Genomic DNA, 19,618 nt, shown 5'->3' on the forward strand with positions numbered 1-19,618 from the left:
AGGCAGAGCTTGAAAAGGCAGCACAGCATCACCCCAGTGACCTTGTGCTGAGCTCTGCCACCACTCACCCATTCTGCATCCTCCACTTGTTCACCAGCTCTTCCCCAACCTCCAGCTACAGGTCAGGGTCCCAGCACTCACCAGGATCAGTCCGGATGCCACAGCCTGCACACCGGTAATTCTGCTTGGCCACGGCCACCTTCCTCCTGTCCAGAGACAGAAGATGATGTGTCAGTCCAGCAATGACAGCAGCTGGCACCACAGGACAGGCACCGGCACAAGGCTGGATGGCAGAGATGGTCACATGCTTTGCCACTTAAGCGTGGACAAAGAAGCCAAGGGGAAAGCCCTGTTGTGTCCCGGTGCACGCCAAGGGCACCAACCGCAGGCACTGGCTCCATCTCACAGCAGCAGCTGCCGGTGGTGACGACTGTGGATTTACCAGGCACAGGGCAGGGACACCCTGGCAGGCAAGTGGGAAGGACAGGATTATCAGCCTCGGTGTTGATGGAAAAGAGTTGGAAAGGGCAGGTCCCCAAGTGCCCTCTGCTCTGCAGGTCCTTACGTTGGGGCTGGGTGAATGTTGAAGATGATCTGTGGTCGCGGTGGAGCCCACTCCAGGTTTCCACGCACCCGAATCCTCAGCTTGTAGATGTCGGCATGTTCTCCGTCGTCAGGAGAGATGGGCAGAGAGTTGGGGATGGGCAAGAGCTGGGAGAAGGAGGCAAGAGGGTCAGATCCCTGTCTGGTATCACAGAGGCAATCACCTGGCTGGCTTGCCAGAAACTTGCAGCTGCAGCCCCCTGGAAACTGCCTGGCACTGAGCTGCTGCTCCAGCTGAGTGGGGGCTGGAGAAGGGATGTCCCCAGGGATCCAGGCACTCTGCTGTAGGAGGCTCCAGTGGCAGAGCCCCACTCGGCTGCACCCACCTCTGGACGAAACCCCTCCTCCAGCTCCACAAAGGGATCACTAGGACCAGCAAAGCCTCTGGGCACTGGGCTGAAGCCAGGGGTTCAGGGAAGAGCGATCAAATGCAACCGCTGACCAGGGACTCACACCCCTACCTTCTGTGGGGCGTCGTGCTCAGGGACCAGCCACTCAAATTCAGAAGCAGCTGGGAGCTGCATCCCCTCAAACTGCTTCAGCAAGCCCATGGCCACGGCCTCTGCCGAGTTGGAATTGAGGAAGGAGTGGGATCTAGACAGTAAAGGGAGTGGTTAGTATCAGGTCTCACAGCTCTGTGCTCTTCACAACCCCTGTTCTGGTCCCAGCTCAAGCCAAACATGCTCCCTTCAACTCTGGCACCTTATTTCTGCACTGCCATATAGGCTTAGAATTTATGTACGTGATTGATTTCTGTCTTTGCAGCTGGCTAAGGGCACAACCGCAACTGTGTAGAAAGGCAAGCAAAACATCTTACTTAACAAAACCTGGGCCTGTTTGCAGGGGAAGCTGCAAAGAGAGACCCAATGTCTGTATGAGCCAGAAGTGACTGCTCTCCCAGTACAAACCCACCCGAGAAGCTGCCAAGCATGGACACAGCTTCGTATCTCACCCAATAAGCAAAGGGGTCCCTGCATCCCAAAAGGGTCTTGTTTTCAGAGCATTAATACAGCAGCTGCACTCAGAACAGGTGGTTCACCCCACTATAGCTTCCACCTCTCCACCCCAGGGCAGTACCATGAAAGGACTGAGCACTTCACGTTTAAGCTGCTGCTGCACTGCACAGAGAGTTTGTGAGCATCACTGTGTGCCAGCGGTTCCACCTCTGGGCCACAGCACTGCCGTGAGGGATGGAGAGAAGCGGCAGCACCAGGTAGTGTAACAGGCTGTCCCAGCTGAGAGAGGATGGCAGGGGAGGCTCAGAGCCAGCAGCCAGTCTGGATGCTCCAGGTTATGCCAGGCTCCCTCCCCAGCCTCTTACCCAGCAGGAGGTATGAGGATCTCTCCCGACACCAGTTCCCATCCTATCTACCTCATACTCATGTAACATGTGAATGATCCTGATCATCCCAGGTGCTTAAGACTGGGACCCAGCTGGAGGGATGTCCACTCCAGTGCAAAACAACAGCTGATACACAGGGAAGAGCAGAGGTGGGGAGGAAGGGGAACTTGGTACCAAGATGTCCCACCACAAGTTGAAGACGTACATGGACTCCGAGGAGAGAAAGGACTTTCTGCTGGAGCCTGGATTCCTCTTGATGTCTGCATCTGAATCATAAACAGACAAGATGGAGCAGGCAAGGCAGGGCAGGGGGACACACTCATTTCAAACCAAAGCTTCACTGCAAAACTCATCAAGCTGTTCAAAAGCACGTGAACTACAGCATCAACTTCTATCAGTGACACGGAGCAGCGAGGAAAGGTGCAGTCTAATCAGTCACCTGTCAGAGTTACAAGGGAAGGACATGGTGGGATGCTATGAAAACAGTGAGACTGGGGTTTGGGGGAAGACAAGTGACTGCAAGTACGGGTCACACACCAAATCCTACCAGTTACACAGCCAGTACACACACAGGAGCCAGGAAGGCAGGACAGCAAGGTTAGCAAGAAGGTTTAGTAGCTCTCTACACGCAGTATAGATGCCGCAAAGGATTAGCAATGGGATGCAGAACCCTTCTCTCTACTTGACTGCAACCCATAAGACAAGATAGTAGTCACAGCTTGGCAATGACTGCAGAGCTGGGGCTGGCAGCCCGAGCCCAGCACTCCAGAGACGTGCCAGCATCCATGAGAGAACGGGCCAGCAGCCATGGGGACCAGCCCTCTGCAGAGCCCATAGATCTGCCTTGCCCTCCCAAGGAAGAAGAAGTCCAACATAAAGTGCAGGACTCTGGAGTCCTGCTCCCTGCCCCCCACATCAGTTCCCCAACAGCCCTGAGCTGCCCCACGTCCCTCCTCGGTGCCAGCCCTGGGTACCAGGCAGGACCCAGCGGTACCTTCATCATTCATCTCTTTCTTTCACTCCAGCAGGTTTTGCTGTTAAACCCTGACAGGGAATTCATCTGAACGGCAGAAGGACCCTGGGAGACCCTTCCAGCAGTGGAAGGTGGGCAGAAACTCTGCTTCATCACAGACTCCCAGAAAAGGGAAGACAGGCATGGGAGGGGAAAGCACTACAGGTCAGGACAGAAGAGAGGCCAATGCCACAGCCTTCAGCTCAGCACATCTCTTGTTTTGTACCTCTGGGGAGCTATAGGAATGGAGTCTGCAGTGAACACACCACCCCAAAACACAGGCTAGCAGCTTCCCCAACTCAGTGGCCCAGTGCCTGGCTGGGGGAGGGACAGTTCAGGGTCTCTGCTCCACCACACAGATCCACACAGAGCCCATCATTCCTGGCCAGGTATCAACCGCACACCATGGCCCAGGGAATTGCAGCCTGGCTGAGCAGAGACAGACACCCCCAAACGGTCAGCTCACCCAGGAAGAGCAGGGCTGCCCTGGACTCCCAGAATCACACGATGGTTGGGGTTGGGAGTGACCTCTGGAGATCATCTGGTCCAACCCACCTGCTACAGCAGGTTCACCAGAGCAGATCACACAGGAATGTGTCCAGGCAGGTTTTGAATGTCTCCAGAGAAGGAGATTCCACAGCCTCTCTGGGCAACCTGTTCCAGTGCTCTGGCACCTCAAAGTAACAAAGTTTCTCCTCATGTTTAGGTGGAACCTCCTGTGCTTCAATCTGTGCCCATTGCCACTCATCCTGTCACTGGGCACCACTGAAAGGAGTCTGGTCCATCCTCTTGACACCACAGAATCACAGAATGTCAGGGACTGGGAGGGACTCTGAAAGCTCATCCAGTCCAGTCCCCACACCAGAGAAGGAACACCCAGATGAGGTTACACAGGAAGGTGTCCAGGAGGGTTTGAATGTCTCCAGAGAAGGAGACATCCACTTGACTCATGCTAGTGGAGTTCAGTATGGATGCTTGACCCTCCTTATTTGACATCCATTGCTAGAAACAGGCACAGGAAAGCATCCTAATGCTAAGTAATCTGCACATCTACATCATGCAAATGGAATTCTGGCTGCAGAAAACAGGGAATTCAGGCAAACAGAGCCTCCTGACCAGGTATGACACTGGTCAGACACAGCTGCCATGCCCTGGTGCCTTCAGCTCTGTGCAGGAAGGCACCACATGGTCCTAGACTACAACGAACACGAGCAAAGAGCGGGTCACACACAGCACAGTGTGGGTCACGCATTACGGGGGGCAGAGCCAGCACGCTCAGGCATTGCCCTCATCTCAGGGATGGCAGAGGGACCCATACCTGAGACCCCGCTCCCACAGGGGCCAGCACTGGGATACTGCCACCGCTCCCTTAACTGCAGACACTCCCCAAACGCCTCAAGTGAGCTGCCCAAACCACCTCTGCTGCCAATGCTTTCACCAGCTGTGACAGACTCATGAACAGCCCCCAAACCCAAGGATGTCACCCCAGCCCCCATATGCCAGGTTCAGGCCAGGATGAGCCTGGATTAAACACTGGATACAGCAGGGCAGATGGGGAAGCTCTGAGCACCAGCATCTCCATCAGGAGCAATGTGCTGGTGACAAACGCCTGACAGGAGAGATCAGCAGCAGCCCACGTAGGCTGTGCACTTGCTAAAGCAAAGAGGGAGCACATGAAGGTTATTTAAATGTTGCCAGCAGACCAGAAGAACTATCTAGTAGTACTGCAAGCAATAAAAACACTAAGCAAGACCTGGCTGCCCATGATCCTGGTGCCTGGGGCCTCCAGGGTGAACAAACTACCTGCGCCCTGTCTGCTCTCACTACTTCTCCCTCCAGGACTTCTTTCTGGAAGGATTCTTCTCCAAGTCAAGTCTGAGCAGGACAGGAAGGGCTGACTGTGGTTCAGATCAGAACTACAGCAAAACAGCTCTGCCATGTCAGGCAGGATAATGGTCCCCAAGCCACCTGGGATGGAGACCTGGTCCCACATCCCAGAGGACTCTGCTCTCATCCAGTCCAGGCTCAGCCTTCAGCTTCAGCAGCTACAGAGTCACAAAGCTGAGCCATCGGCCCACCGAGCCCTACCCCAGCAAGCCAGGTCTTCACCACAGCAGGCACATTTGGTATATCCAAAGTACTGCATGGCAAAATGCCCTGGGGGATGGAGTGCACAGCAGAGCTCCTCTGCCTCCTCTCTGCTCCATCCTGCCATATCATCTTGCTGTGGCTTTTCTTGCTGACGTCTGGATGATACTTCATAGTTCCCAAATCAGGCAGGTTTCTGAGAAGTGTGCAGGTGCACAGACGCCCCCCCCTTGCACACACACGCACGCATGCCGCAGGGGAGCACTGCGGGTACTACCTGAGAACAAGGAAGCCATTGACACTGAGAGGCCATTCTCGGACATTTGAATCAGGTTAGATCCATCGTTACCATCTGTATAACACGGTGATGACAAAACAGTTGACTTCAGTGCTTGAGCCAGGCCAAAGAGAAAGGGCATAACACAAGAGCAGCACTCACACAAGAGAATCCCAGAATTGAATTCACACAACCCTCCATGGGCTTCAAAGCAGAGCCCAAAATCCGCCCTCAGGGACTGAAATGAGGGCTTTGCTGTTAACAGTCATGGGATGAGAAGTTTCTAGCTGGAGACTGGACTGTTCCATCTTCTGTTTAAAGTCAGCGAGATGGAGGTACTGCTGAGAAATCAGTCATCCACCCCAGAGGATGAACAAGGCTCTGAAGTGACACCCAGGGAGCCAGACAAGTCTCCTGCAGGCAATACGCTCAGCCACCCAAGCTGCCAGGAGCAGAGACTACAGGTATTACAGGTCAGGATGGGACCAGCGCCCACCACTGCCACCCTAGATATAAGTGGCCAGAGCTATGGCTCCTTCTGCCTGGGGAGGAGGAGAACAGGATGGCAGCTCTCCCATCCCTCTCCAGCTGTGACAGCCACTGTGGGGACCAGGCCATGAAATGGAAACCATTCAGAGGCACTGAAAGCTAGAGGGTTACAGAGGATTTTGAAGGAAAGTCATGCCATCACATGAAGGAAACCGGTTGCTCTGCCCATGCTCAGAATTCAGCCATTTCTTTAGGAAAAGCCACCCTGAAGGCCAGAAGGACATGCTCTTCTTCGGCAGGACTGACCTCAACACAACCACACCAAGGAGAAGCCTGTCTCTATGCAAGAGGCCAATGCAAGCACTTTCTCCTACCTCGGATCTCGTACTCTTCCACATCCTCCGCAGAGCCGGAGTCAGAGAGGCGCGTGGAGCCATGGGAGCTGAACTGGGACCCGCTGTCTGTCACCATCAGACCTGGGAGAAATGCAACAAGCCAGGTCATCAATGGAAGTGGTCTGAAGGGTCACTGACAGCTAAGGGAGAAGCTTATAGCCAGGTATGGCCAGGGCAGGGAAGGAGAAGTCAAGGATGGAAAACACTGCGGGTTAAAAATTAAATTCCATAACTCAGCATCAGCAGCACACAAGTGTTATCTATGTATAACATCAGTCCCATTATGGTCTTCAATAGCAGCAGTTTCACAAATCTCTGCAGCACCCTGGTAGCAATATGATTGTTTCCCACGAATGGGCAGGAAGGCAGGATGCTTTAAGGACAGGTAACCCGCAGAAAACCCACATCCTGCTACTTGACAAGTCCAAAAGACATCACCCACTGTCTGAGCCCATCTCCTGGCAGGTAGGGAACAGGTGTCTGGTGCGGATTTGCTGGCGTCGGATGCGAATCTTTTGTTTAAGCTCCTGGATCTCCTTGTCGCTGTCTTCCTCCTCTTCCTCCAGCTGCCGGTTCATCATGTTGCACTTCATCAGCTCAATGGCAGCGATCAGGGATTCTGAGATGCTGAAGTGGGCATTCTCCTACAAGGCAAGAGCAAAAGCATTCAATGCTCTACCATGGAAAAACTAGGAAGGCTTGGTAAAATCTCGTTCCCCGCCTGCAAAAGTAAAGAGTTTATTACTCACGGAGGGTGGTAGAAAGACCTTAATCCCTGCCAGCCCCACGAAACCTGACTCTTCCATGAGGACCTAGAGACTAAAGCCTAGAGGACCTAGAGACTAAACAGAAGGGGCATCCTACAAGGGTGTGCAACACATCCCCTCCAGGGAGGCAGCACATGTCCCTGAGGAGCCACAACATAGAATCATAGAAACATTTCAGTTGGAAGAGACCCTCAGGATCATCGAGTCCAACCATAACCTAACATATGCTGGACAGGCAGGTCCTGGCTGCCAGACACCACTGAGGAACTCAGCCCTGAAGTTCTGTGCACACCTCTACAGCAGGAAATACTATGGGATTATCTTCCCCACAGAAGGAAGTATCACTGAACCTGCAGTGAGACACATTCTCCAACGCACACAGGTTGCTGCTGCCTCCCTCACCTTCTCCAGGTCTGCACAGCTGCCAAAGTCCTGCTCAGAGAGGTAGCTGATGAGGGACTGCCCTTCCGAGGGTCTTCTGAACATCCCCTCCCCCGAGCTCATGTACTGGCCAGAGTCTAGAAAAGCAAGGGACAAACATATGACGGAAGGACCTGCTGCTCACTCCATGCTACGGTGCCCAACCAGCATCTCACAAGCAGGTGCCAGCAGCTGAGGCCACCACAACTGATGGAGGAGCCTGACCAGGAGCGAGTGTCCCTGCTGAGGCTGGATGCACTCACCGTACTCCATGTAGAGGGAGCTGGGTGTGCTCAGCTCGCTGCTCTGGGTGGAAGCACAGACCGGCCCCCTCCCTCTGCCTGGATCGCCATGGGATTCTGGAAAGGGAAGACGACACCAGAGAGACATCAGTATCCCCAAGGTGCCCAGCCCAGAGCACAGGGTGAAATGGGAGGGGTTCAACATCACACAGACAGGCACAAATGGATGGGAAGCAAGGAGGAACGCCCTCCTGCTCCGTGCCATGGCTGAGCGCAAGCCCAGGAGGGAACAAAGCTCAAGGGGCATTTCAGGCAAGAGAAGAGAAAGGGAAAGAAGGAGAGAAGCTCATGAGAGCCATGGAGCAGTCAAGTCCTGAGCTTTCCTCTCTTTAACACGTGGCAGAGCTGGGGGATGCAAGAGCCTCCAGCAAGGGCCTCTGCCAGCCCCTTCATCCTGCTGGAGCATCTCTGAGGGAAGAGTGATCCCCAGGGCAGAGAGCCAGGAGACAAGGGGAAACCTGAGCAGCCAAGGGATCTGTGGAGCTCCAAGCCCTGCAAAGCAGCCTAGACAACGGCAAAAGGAGGCATCCGAAGGACATGCCCTTGCTCAACTAGAAGCCAGGGTTCCCTGCACACAACCCTGGAGCCGGGGCTGCAGTGCCCAAGGTGACCTACACGGGCTGTGGGCAGGGCTCTGCTCCATCACACACCACAGTCAGGTCTGAGCTGGGCTGAGCCAGCGGGGACTGCCAGGAGCTGGACCAACAGCAGCTGGTGCTCCATGGAGAGCGTCCAGATGGAGCAGTTGGGTGACCGGAGAACTGCTCAAGGAGACTGAAACCCCCTGACTGGAGTGTACAGTGGAGAGCTACAAAGATGATGAGGGGTCTGAAGCACCTTTCTTATGAGGAGAGAGTGAGAGAGCTGGGTCTGTTCAGCCTGGAGAAGAAAAGGCTGAGAGGGGATCTCATCAATATTTATGAATATCCCAAGGGTGGGTGTCAAAAGGATGGGACCAGACTCCTTTCAATGGTGGCCAACAATAAGATGAGGGGCAGCGGGCACAGATTGAAGCATAGGAGGTTTCATCTAAACATGAGGAGAAACTTCTTTACTTTGAGGGTGCTAGAGCCCTGGACCAGGCTGCCCAGAGAGGTTGTGGAGTCTCCTTCTCTGGAGACATTCAAAACCTGCCCGGACACATTCCTGTGTGATCTGCCCTGGGTGAACCTGCTTTAGCAGGTGGGCTGGACTAGATCATCTCCAGAGGTCCCTTCCAACCTCTCCTCTACTCTTCTGGCTCCCAAGGTGGTGGGGTGAGGGAAGGGTAGGGATTGCAGCTCAGGGACTTGGTGGCTAATGCTCCCTAACGCCATGCAGGGGAGCTGGTCTGGGTCTGGTCCACTGTTCCCAAGAAATAAGCTGGGATCTTCAGCCAGGTCACATGCATAAACCTGACCACCTTTCAAAGCACCAGTTGGGGCAGAAGGAAGAGTGGTTTTTTTGTTTTCTAAATGGACAGTAATGGGTTGATGGAAATCCTGACTTGATGCAATGATCACTGATGAAGAGCTGTTATACTGGCTCCCAAACCTGCCACTGGATCTTCTATTATAATGGTGATATCCCTGAGGCCTCCTGGGCAGACAGAGGAGGAGAAGGGCAGCATTAAAGAAGAGAAAACAGAGACAGACTTGTTACTACTCAGCAAGGACCTCCACTTCTCCCACGAAGACAGCACTGGTTGGGCAGACTCCCCCAGACTGGTTGTCCCATCCCATCCCACCACTCCCACCATGCATTCACCCACTCCAGGGCACAGGAGAACCCAGAAGGTTACCAGCAGGATGACAATCTACCAGTAGGATGAACCCAAGTGCCCTGCCATGGCCTCATGCCCCAGCCAGGCACGGCCAGCAGAGAAGCAGGACAGCTAATGCCACAACATTGCTGCTATTTTCTAGGTTTTTGGTAAAAGCTGCCAATATCAATAACAGTCAGGCCCAGGGCACTCCAGGAAGCAAGATGTCAGCCCATCACTCCAGTGTGGAGCAGGAAAGCTGCAAACACCAAACTTCCCAACCGCTTGCCCACTGTTCCCCTTGCCGACCTGATCCACGGAATCAAAGGGGCAGCCAGGATCAGCCTCTGGCACCAGGGACTCCCCCACCCCAAAGCCATCCCAGAAAGCCCATCCTGTTACCATGCAACTTCCCCGAAGTCACGTTGGTGTCAGAGTGCGAGCGCACGTGGCTCTTCTTGAGGATGCTTTGGGGAGCCGATGACTGTCCCTCTGAGAAGCTGGACTGGCGCAACAGGCTCAGGCCCCGGCTTCCACCTCCGCTTGCCCCCTGCTCCCCCAGGGATGAGACCGAGTCCAGCTTCTGCGAGCTGCTGGAGGAGAAGAGTTTGGAGCTACTGCTCTTGGTGCTGTTGGTGCTGGCGCTGCTGCACGCCCGGCCCCGGCGCCCCAAGTTCCCGATGGCCAAGTACTCCGGCCCGTCATTAGCGTCGCTCTGCGGATCATCCTGACTGCCCGTCCATGTGTCCTCGCTCTGGCTGGTGGTGCTGGCGCTCATCTCGCTGGCCAGAGAGAAGGGGTCTTTGGGTGAGGGGATGTGGAAGGTGCTGACAGAGCCAGGCTGCTCCAAGGGGGACCTGCCCTCGCTGAAGGAGGACCGGCTGGACGGGCAGCACTCCTGGGGCTGGCTGGCACCGGAGCTCACAGAGGAGCTCGCTGGTCTCCTGTCTGGACAGAGACAGAAGCAGGAAGTCACAAACCCTGTCACATGCAGAGCACTCTACAGCAATAAGCTTGTGGCCTACCCACCATAAGCAAAGCCAGGGATCTCCCTCCCAAAGTGGGCGGACATCTTCTTGCACCCATCCACCACAATGAACCCAAGAGCAGAAAAAAAGGCAAAGTCTTTTATGGGTCTGTCCTGAGCTTCCCAGCCCACCCTCGCTACCTGAGAGGCCAGAGGAGGCTGGATGGTGCAGGCTGGAGAAGGACCCAAAGCAGTGCTGCTGCGCACAGCCTGGAGCGGGGACGTATGGGGACGCAGGGAGGGCGGTCAGGCTCTGACTCTTGGTCACTGGAGGTGGACCGTCACTCTTCCTGGTAAGCTGAAGAGAGGTGGCATCATTAATAAATCAGCATTTACAGGGGTACACGACAAAGGAGCAGCAAGAGAAAGGAATTGACCTGCAAGTGCCTGCTCAGCAGCCAGCATAGGATGTGGCAGCACTGGGGGCACGAGTATGGGGAGGGAAAAGCATTGCGGTGCAGGAGGGAAGGGGCTCTTTGTTCACAGCTACACCACAGGCTCCCATCAGGAAATTACCAGGCTCCCAGCGAAATGATCCAGGCAGCCCAGCGCCCCAGGCAGATGGCTCTCGTATCCTTCAGCGTCGTGGTCACACAGCTCTCTTGTCCCAGCAGAAGGACCTGATGCGCACAGGGATGGCAGTGACGTGCCGGCCAGCTGAAAGAACACAGCCCCCATTTAATGAAGTCTCATTAATTGCCTTCCTCTGAGGAGCTCTGTGCAAAGAAAGCAGCTGCTGTTCCCCTTCTCTGGAGAGGGGGCAGCTGGTGCAGGGCTGCACAGAGGTCACTGGCGTCACCAGCAGGAGTGGGCACCCAGGTGTCCTGGTGCTGCCCGTCCACTCTGAGGATGGCTGACCTTTACAACTGTGCAGCCCTGCCTGCCAGCTCTGAAACCTGAGGCTGCTGGAGATATCTTGGAGGTGTGTTTTACAAGGAACCAGTCCTCAGGTCCTCATACTCAAATCCGCAATGCCAGCCAGATGTGAGGTACCTCACTACAGGCTCCACATAGCCATCTTCCCCACCCCAACCCTTGCCAGGCTCACACCAGCAGCTCAGGGACCAGTTCACCACTCTTCTCCCCTCTTGGAGCATCTTTTGCTACTTCTAAGTCCAGCCCCTTGTCCCATTCGTGCCCTGAACGAGACCTCGCACGAGCAGCCACAGCCAGCCGGTGTCTGTAGAGAGCCAGATGGAAAAGCTGGGACCTCAACTCACCATGGAGGTGTCAATCTGAGCCAGAAGCCTGGGGTTGTTCTGCTCAACAGCCTCCAGGCACTGCAGCATGGCCGTGACGTGGGCGTCACTGAGCAGGAAGGCAGTGTCTGGGGAGATAAAACTGCTGGTCAGGGGGGATCCCTCTCATCAGGTTTGACAGTGCCGGTTGCTCACACACAAACCACTTCTTCTGCCACCCTCCCTCCCTCCCTCCCTCCCTCCCTCCCTCCCACGTGGCCTGGAAACACCACTAGCTAGATATTTTTTTAATAAGAAGGAAAAGGCCCTTTGCTTTTTACCTGCGTAGAATTTCCTGATGTACTGCCGGTTCCCCAGGAGCGGTCTCAGCTGTGCTGACAGGCAGTGGCACTGCAGGCTGTGCTGCAGCCACAGCTGCGCGATGGCCTGGTCCCCCGGGCCCTCTGGGCTGGGCTGGCCACTCTCCTGCAGGCTGATGAACTGCGGAGGGATGTCAGGCACAGGTTAATGCATGCAGAGGCAAGGGGGGAAGCAGGGATTGTTCCACCGCATGGCTTTGGTTCCCCCTCCGATAACTGTCAATGCCAAAGGGAAGGACACATCCCAGCAGCTCCCCGGCCACCAGGGAGACTAAAGCACCAGGGAGGAACAAGGCTTCAAAGGTCAGCCAGTGACCAAAGTCCTTCCACCACCACCAGCACCATGAATTTCTCCGGCACACTCTCCCACCTGTGTGCCTCGCCCCTGACCCGGAGGGACCCCACACTCCCAAATCCAACCTGACCCCAGTGGTGACCATCATGTTCTTGTTGACACATTAACTGGGGAAGCTGAGCTGCTATAGCTTGTAGAGCTGGACTGGGGTCACACCCCACATCCCCCCAGCAGCAGGCTGGACACAGGGACCACCAGTGTTCAGTCCCATGTGCCCAGCCACAGTAGGAGCTATGCACGTCAGCAAGGGCAGCCAAAGAACGAGAAAATCCCCGTGAGCCAGCGGTCGGCACAAGCCAGAAATGGGAGAACCAAACGGTCAAGGCACAACCCAGAAACGGGATGGCCCAGACCTTCAGAGATTTGCACAGATGCATGAATCACCCCTGCACACACACAAGAGCTGCTTGTGCCGGTTCCCTTGGAGATGTTCACTGCAGCCGGCCGAGCCGAACTGGAGACCGGCCTGGGAGAAATAAGCAGCCGATTGTCTCAGCCCAAGACACACTGAGTTCCCAGGACGTGGCTTGTACACAAACACGTGGCTGCTTCAGCCTCCAGAAGCCATGGAACCACTTCACCCATGTCAGGGCATCAGCCAAGGCACCACTATCCCCACTGGGCACACACAGCCACCCCACCAGAACCCACCTTCTCCAGGTGATGAGCGGAGCTGGGACTCAGCCAGCGAATGTCCTTCACAAACTGCCAGTAATCCTTCTGCCTGCAGCACACCTGCCCGGGACAGGCACCGTTAGACTCCGCCACACACATCCCAGTTCAACAACAACATCCCCCACTAGCCCCAGGCTACTGTGAGAGGACAGTCCCCAATCCCAGCAAGAGGGGCCAGAACACAGACAGAGGAAGAGCAGCGTTGCTCTACAGAGAAACAACACAAGTGTATAACGCAGTTTGGTAGATCAAGGGATCTAGTCAAAAAACACTGGCTTGATGTAGGTAAGTTGTCTCCTGTCCCTCCTACGGTGACCTCTCAGTTGTTGTCAGCCCACAGGCAACCACACAACAGATCCCCTGAGCTTCTCTTTTTCCACCAGGTCAGATCCCAGTCCATGATGCCATGGAAGACAGGAGAAGTCTTAGAGCAGGGACATGACATGGCACTGAAGGGCTCACATGTCATGTATGTGTCCCTGGCCCTTTGAAGGTCTGCCAAGTTCAAGGTTGAGGGAGCTGGGTCTCTTTAGTTTGAAGAAGAGGAGGCTAAGGGGGGACCTTATTAATGTCTATAAGTATATAAAAGGTGAGTGCCATGAGGATGGAGCCAGGCTCTTCTCGGTGGCAAACAACGATAGGACAAGGGGCAATGGGATCAAGCTGGAACACAAGAGGTTCCACTTAAATTTGAGAAGAAACTTCTTCTCAGTGAGGATGACAGAGCACTGGAACAGGCTGCCCAGGGGTGTTGTGGAGTCTCCTTCCCTGGAGATATTCAAACCCGCCTGGACATGTTACTGTGTGACCTCATCTAGGTGTTCCTGCTCCGGCAGAGGGATTGGACTAGATGATCTTCTGAGGTCCCTTCCAATCCCAAACATACTGTGATACTGTGTTGACAAAGTTGCCAAGTCACTGTACCCCTCCCTGCCAGAGCAGGACCTGGAGGGAAGCCCTGACAGCGCCGAGAGCCAGACCTCAGCGAGGGGACACGGAGGGCAACGTGGAAACACCTCCTAGCAAAACCAGCAGCCACCGCTGTCTCCTCATGGAAGCCACCACCGAGGACACCAGAGCAGCTGAGCACGCCAGGTAAGAAAACTGGTGTTGCATTTCTACCAGCTCCCTGGTGCTATTTGCCTCAGCTTTATTCAGACAAGCAGTTGTTCTTTTTCTTAGTTATTCTTCATGTTAAAGAGGAACTTCAGCAGAGTTGCTGTTTTCCTCGCCACCCCACCGGCTGTAAACAGCCCCAAAATGTCTCTCTTCACCAAAAGGCTGATTATTTTTTTCCTCCCTCTCTGTTTCCTCTTTCACAAGCATCACAGGAATGGGCTCAGTTCTGTGGTTTATTTGTTTGGGAGGGCTGATTTGTTTCTTTAGAACTAGAGAACTAACACGCCCATTTTAGGCCCCTAGATTGAACTGAGGTTTTCTGCACAAATAAATAAAAATCGCTCAAAAGTTTAAAAACCTCTTACTCTAGTTCTCCTTAGACATACATATAGATTTTTTTGCCTTTATTTATTCCCACTTGTATGAAAAAAAAAGTTGATAAGAAAATAATAAATAAAAGGAAGGTTTTGCTGGAGCAACTATGAGAAAACTGATGTTAGGAAGCTGTATTTTCACAGGCCTCCCTTGGCAGCTTGTATAGCTGAATTGGTTCACACGTGCCTGAGCAGGGGAGGCATTTCGAGGTAAAAGAGCTGCCTTTGCTCATAGTAAAAGCATTGAGGATGGCAACACACCATCCCACTTCACAGGTCTGGCATGAACAGTTACCAATAGACAACTATAAATCATTTCAGCCTCACTTCCTGAAGCTTATTAATAGCACAGCTGTCAGAAGGGAGCACTGCGCTCCCCACATGCCAAAGGCAGCTCCTCTGTCTGCAGTTCTCCAAAAACTCCCTGGCCCACATCGCTGGGGACTAACGGGAACAGAGCAGCGCCGTAACGAGAGCTGGCTGCAAACCTAACAAATTTAGGGAGCAAAGCACCCTGCTGGGCTGACCTGCTGGCTCTTCCTGGAGCCTTATTAGCTGGGGTGAGGCGTTGCACAGGTGCAGTTCTCCTGCTCCTGGACCCAGCTGCCCCGTGCAAGCTGCCGGCGGCTGCTCTGCATCGCTCACATCTCTGCATCGCTCACATCTCTGCATCGCTCACTTCTCTGCATCGCTCTGCTACTCTCCGGGTAGCAGAGCCAGCCGCTGGGAAGCCTGTCCCCAGGCATGCCCTGCAGACTCACTGCAACTTTCCATTGTAAATTAATTGCGGTGTTAATTGCAAGGTGAAGGGGAGATCTCCAGGTCTCTGCACACAAGTGGGAAAGAGAAATTCTTCCAGGCAGCCATGAAGGGGGGAATGGCTGGGTGAGCAACTGCAAGGAACAAAGAGAGCCTGGAAAGAGAGACCCCATTCATGCAGAGTGTGGATTCAGCTGCCAGCTCCTGTTATTAACTCAGCTATCCAGAAACACTAAAGATCCGAGGTTTCTCTTGCCAGTCCTGGCTGGGAAGTTGTCCAAGTGCACACGATACGGGGCTGACTCATCGCGAATGCAACTTCATCACTCGGCTGCAGCAGGACGAAGGGGAAGAGGAGATGGCCTCAGCGCGGGAGGCGCAGGTACTTAGCAAAACTATGTCAAAGGTGGATGAGATAGAAATAACATGCACCCATGTCCTTCTGACAACCACAGCACTCGCCAGGCAAGCTCAGTCCCTGCTTCAATAATTTCTAACACTGCTACAAGCACTGTACTCGCTCTACAAGCACTGAAGCAAGCTGCGAGCAGACAGGATAGTCCCACCTGCTCATGACAGGCACCGAAGCTGGTACAGACAGACTGGAGTGCTAGCAGGACAGACAGCAGTGCTGGCGGGACAGAGACCTACCTTGTCGTGGATGAGCCCGTGGTAGAGGATGCTGTGCATGTCTCTGCAGAGCCGTTCCAAGCCGCCATACTTGGACCAGACATTCGGGTTGCTGGTGGACACCAAACCTTCCACTGTGGTCTTCAGGTTGCCTAGAAGCTTCCAGTGCTCCTTCCTGCAGAGGAACACAGTGAGTTGCAGCAGATACACAGCAAGAGGAGCTTCACAATGGGACCAGAGTGTTGCACTCTCTCCAAGGTCAGGCTGAAACCTTTGGAGGTCCAGAAACTAGCAAAGGTGAGCTAAAGGACTTTATACCTCCCCATAGTCTCCCATGCACAGTTTGTGGACAAGAGGTCCTATTGTAATGATGCTTGTGATGACCAATGTGATCTCATGAGACAGCCAGAACAAAGACTCCTGCAACACACCATTTGCTTAGTACGGGTGAAGAAAGCTGGGGGACATCTTCCCAGCCAGCCTCTTGCTTGCTTCACTCACATCCTGCATCAGAGACTGTTCAGAGCAGCAGCCCATCAGGAGCACAGCAGCTGTAAGGTGATGGCACGATGTCCAACACATCTAAAAGACATCGGCCGTGCTACTCCTGCATTTACAGAGTGCAACACACACTGTTCAAGTGGTCCAGAACCATCGGGATGCAGAGACGCTCCCTTCCGAGCTCGGTCACTCGTCACCTGCATCCCCATCTCTGCAGCTGCTCTCTGACCCCAGAGCTGCTGTGGGCACAAGTTGACTTTATGACACAGGGTTCGTCACATTCTGGACAGAGATGAGCAAACTACAGGTGTACTCTAGAGCCTGCACAGCATTTCTAATTGATATCAAGCCCCTTGGCTGTCCTGTGTATAACAAGAAATCACAATTATACGCCACAAAGTGGGAGTGATGGTGCAGAGAGGTAAAATCATTTGCCTACGCAAAAGCAACTTTGCAGAAGGAAGCTTTAGATGACTGAGATCTCCCTCAAGCTGTTTGACACCGTTGCCAGAGGAACAGTGGCTGTCAGGAACACGTATTCACATAGGAGCCACTCCCTCAGAAGCAATAGGAATGTTGCAAAGTATATTTGGGGGTGTAAATGCCAAAAAAATGTGCCTCCGCAGGGTTTGTAAGAAAAGCACTGGGGGTAACAACTCAGAATGAAAGAGCAGCTTTTCAGCTGGCAAGAAACAAGTCAGTGTTTCAGACATTAATCCCTCTCATCACCCAAAACAAACGGGATTTCCAAAGCAACAGAAAGCAAAGGAAAATAAATTTAAAACAAACAACATTAATTAAAATTGCTGACATTTTCATTTTTGTGGATGAAAGTGTGGGCTGCACACCTCCTGTTGCACAAAGGCACTAAGCAGTAACATAATCCTGATATTTAAAACCAAGCTTTTCTCATCAATATTCTATTTCTGCAACTTGTTTGTTATTGCAAAATTAAGTGAACAGATAACCAAATACTGGCTCTACTTCAAGCTCCCACTCCCATCATGAGGTCTCCCCAGAAAACCTCACCACGTTCAATGCTCACCTAAGCTTACACCACGCAGAAGCCAACCCATGTCACCAGCAAACCCGTGTCACCCTGACAGCACACGAGCTCTAAAACACCACTGCAATGCATAGAGATGTGTATCTTTATGATGTACTTAGACTAACAAGCACGGTCAGGGTTTGTCTCAGGAGAGCCTGAAGAAGAAAGCACGAATATCAATCCCAAGCAGCTTCCTGAAGGAGATCCTGCTCAGGGAGACACAGAAAACCAATCCAGTCATTATTCTGAATTTATGGGCTTTTCTCATCCCTGCCCTGAGGGATGCAGATGATCTTTGACCAGGGACTGGTGCTGCTGCTCTGGGCATCTACTGATGCCCTCATCTGCAGTATCATTGCTCCCTGGTCAAAGACCATCTGCAGCCACTGAGCTCAAAAGCTCACCAGCTCCTCCCCAAGATAAATCTAATGCTCAGAGTTAGGAAACGCAAGTGAAAGCTTGGCGACGCTGCGGATCTTCCAAGTCAGTGAGTCAGGGAAACTCCCTGTTCTTTCTTTCACGCTATAAAAAGCAGGCGATGCACACGAGGGTGCGGGAGTAGGACACGCAACGCTGTGCCTTACCAAATGACCTGTCTTGTTCAAGGAGCTGTGCATCTCCCCAGAAGTAGGAACCAGGATCCAACACTCTCTCTCCTAACACAGGGGAGACTAAGGTTAAGCAATCCTCGAACAAAACAACCTCAAAATGTTAAAACATTGGACTCAGAACCACACAGGGAACGAGCAGTGCAATGAAAGCACTTTTGCAGAGGGGATTCAGAAGCTACCAAAAGTGAATTAAACACCTGTAAGACAGTAAGGATCCCATGGGGCCTGTTGGCCCAAAGCAGCTGACAAGTTGGATGCACAAGATACTACTGATACTCAAAACCCAGCTGTTTCTGGGCTGGAACCACGTTCATGCTGAAAAGCATACGGTGACACAAGGATGAGGAAATGAAGACTCGTATAGTTGGTTGCAGGTGGCCAGGACATCGAGGGCAAGCGCAGCTAACCACATTTCAGCTTTGACCAGACTCATGGGTTAACCCCAAATTAGTGGCAGTTTGCTCCCTCCCACTGACAGAGCCTGAGCCTGGGCTGCCAGAAGGGCTGGCAAAAGCCTGAGTCTCAGCTGCCCTCAAGTTCCCCGTTTCAGCAGGTGTTTGGAGCAACACTAAGAAATCTGCTTGGTTTTTCCTGAATAACGAGACTTCTCCTTTGCTCGTGCTAAAGAAAGCCTGAGATAAGGTAAGGCTCATCTCATATCACATCATGAAAACATCCCGATGTACGGAAGGGCAAAGTGAGCAGCACACCCCTGGGAGGTCACAGTTCATGAGCAGAGCTTCCCCTGCAAGAACCTGATGTGCTTCTGCAGAGCCTGGTTCTCACAGTCAGAAGGGCTGATGGTGTTTGCAGGGGTCATCGCTGGTGCATTGCTCTGCCGCATCCCTTGCTTCTCTTAAATACAACCTCTATCCAGCCTCCAATTTTAGCCACCAGCTCCATAAATTTTGCGCTGAGTTTCCTTGCTTTATCACCACAAAGTCTTTCTTCAGGTACAGCAACATCAACCTGCCACCAGGAACTGTTCCAATCAGAACCGAACCTTTTGTACTGGAGTGATAAAAGACAGACTCCAGCCTTGGAGCAAGAAACGGCTGATGACAACAAGAGGGAAATGCTGCTTGCTCACACAAAGCTTTCTCAGCCCCTCCATGCTGGCAAGGGTAGGAACTTCTCTTGGTCCGAGTCAGCAAAGGTGACTCACAGTCGAAACAGGGAGCCATGCTCCTGACTCAGGTGAACTTCATTTAAAATAAAACAAATCCCTAGTTATTTCCAAAACAGAATCACACAGGTAGCTAGTATAAAGAAAAAAAAATGAAGCTTGTTTTTCTTGTGAACAACGTCTGCTGTGTCTCTGTCTGTGCTCTGCAGGCAGCACTTGGCAATGGCGGCTTGAACTGTCCTCTACCTGGAGGAGTTTCTCGATCCTTCTTAGCGCACTAAAAAAGATCGGGCTGAGGATGCCGAGGTCGTGGAGGGACTTCCACCAGATCTCCAAGGACACTCCTGTGCCAGCTGTCAGCTCCTCCTGCGGATCCCGAAGGCGTCGTGGAACCCGCCG

At 53.2% G+C, this 19,618-nt stretch overlaps 2 protein-coding genes across 8 annotated transcripts in view; one reads left to right on the top strand and one right to left on the bottom strand.

Annotated features, from left to right (window-relative positions):
* Positions 1-19,618, bottom strand: part of RUBCN (rubicon autophagy regulator) — a 32,070-nt gene that overhangs the window by 5,151 nt on the left and 7,301 nt on the right. For 3 of the 6 annotated variants that reach the window (XM_071812686.1, XM_071812685.1, XM_065844755.2), the window contains exons 2-18: positions 15,955-16,108; positions 13,028-13,111; positions 11,983-12,142; positions 11,684-11,790; positions 10,980-11,120; positions 10,605-10,761; positions 9,839-10,384; positions 9,229-9,273; positions 7,657-7,752; positions 7,376-7,491; positions 6,649-6,850; positions 6,186-6,287; positions 5,323-5,397; positions 2,151-2,211; positions 1,065-1,197; positions 566-711; positions 142-206 (exon numbers count right to left, since the gene is read on the bottom strand). In XM_071812686.1, coding sequence (XP_071668787.1) covers positions 142-206; positions 566-711; positions 1,065-1,197; positions 2,151-2,211; positions 5,323-5,397; positions 6,186-6,287; positions 6,649-6,850; positions 7,376-7,491; positions 7,657-7,752; positions 9,229-9,273; positions 9,839-10,384; positions 10,605-10,761; positions 10,980-11,120; positions 11,684-11,790; positions 11,983-12,142; positions 13,028-13,111; positions 15,955-15,993 — 2,275 coding nt within the window. In that variant the 5' untranslated portion in view covers positions 15,994-16,108. The remainder of the gene's footprint in view (positions 1-141; positions 207-565; positions 712-1,064; positions 1,198-2,150; positions 2,212-5,322; positions 5,398-6,185; positions 6,288-6,648; positions 6,851-7,375; positions 7,492-7,656; positions 7,753-9,228; positions 9,274-9,838; positions 10,385-10,604; positions 10,762-10,979; positions 11,121-11,683; positions 11,791-11,982; positions 12,143-13,027; positions 13,112-15,954; positions 16,109-19,618) is intronic. The other 3 variants (XM_071812684.1, XM_065844751.2, XM_065844752.2) reach the window with 3 other exon arrangements.
* The window catches only part of RPL35A (ribosomal protein L35a), a 136,133-nt gene that overhangs the window by 3,133 nt on the left and 113,382 nt on the right, over positions 1-19,618 (top strand). The window contains exon 1 of one of the 2 annotated variants that reach the window (XM_071812702.1): positions 15,683-15,686. The exons of the other annotated variant lie outside the window; for it this stretch is intronic. The gene's annotated coding sequence lies outside the window, so the exon portion shown is untranslated. Of the gene's footprint in view, positions 1-15,682; positions 15,687-19,618 lie in introns of those variants that run through there. 2 annotated transcript variants of the gene reach the window in all.

This window comes from Patagioenas fasciata, chromosome 9 (genome assembly GCF_037038585.1).
Source record: "Patagioenas fasciata isolate bPatFas1 chromosome 9, bPatFas1.hap1, whole genome shotgun sequence".
In the NCBI taxonomy this organism is placed as follows: Eukaryota; Metazoa; Chordata; class Aves; order Columbiformes; family Columbidae; genus Patagioenas; species Patagioenas fasciata.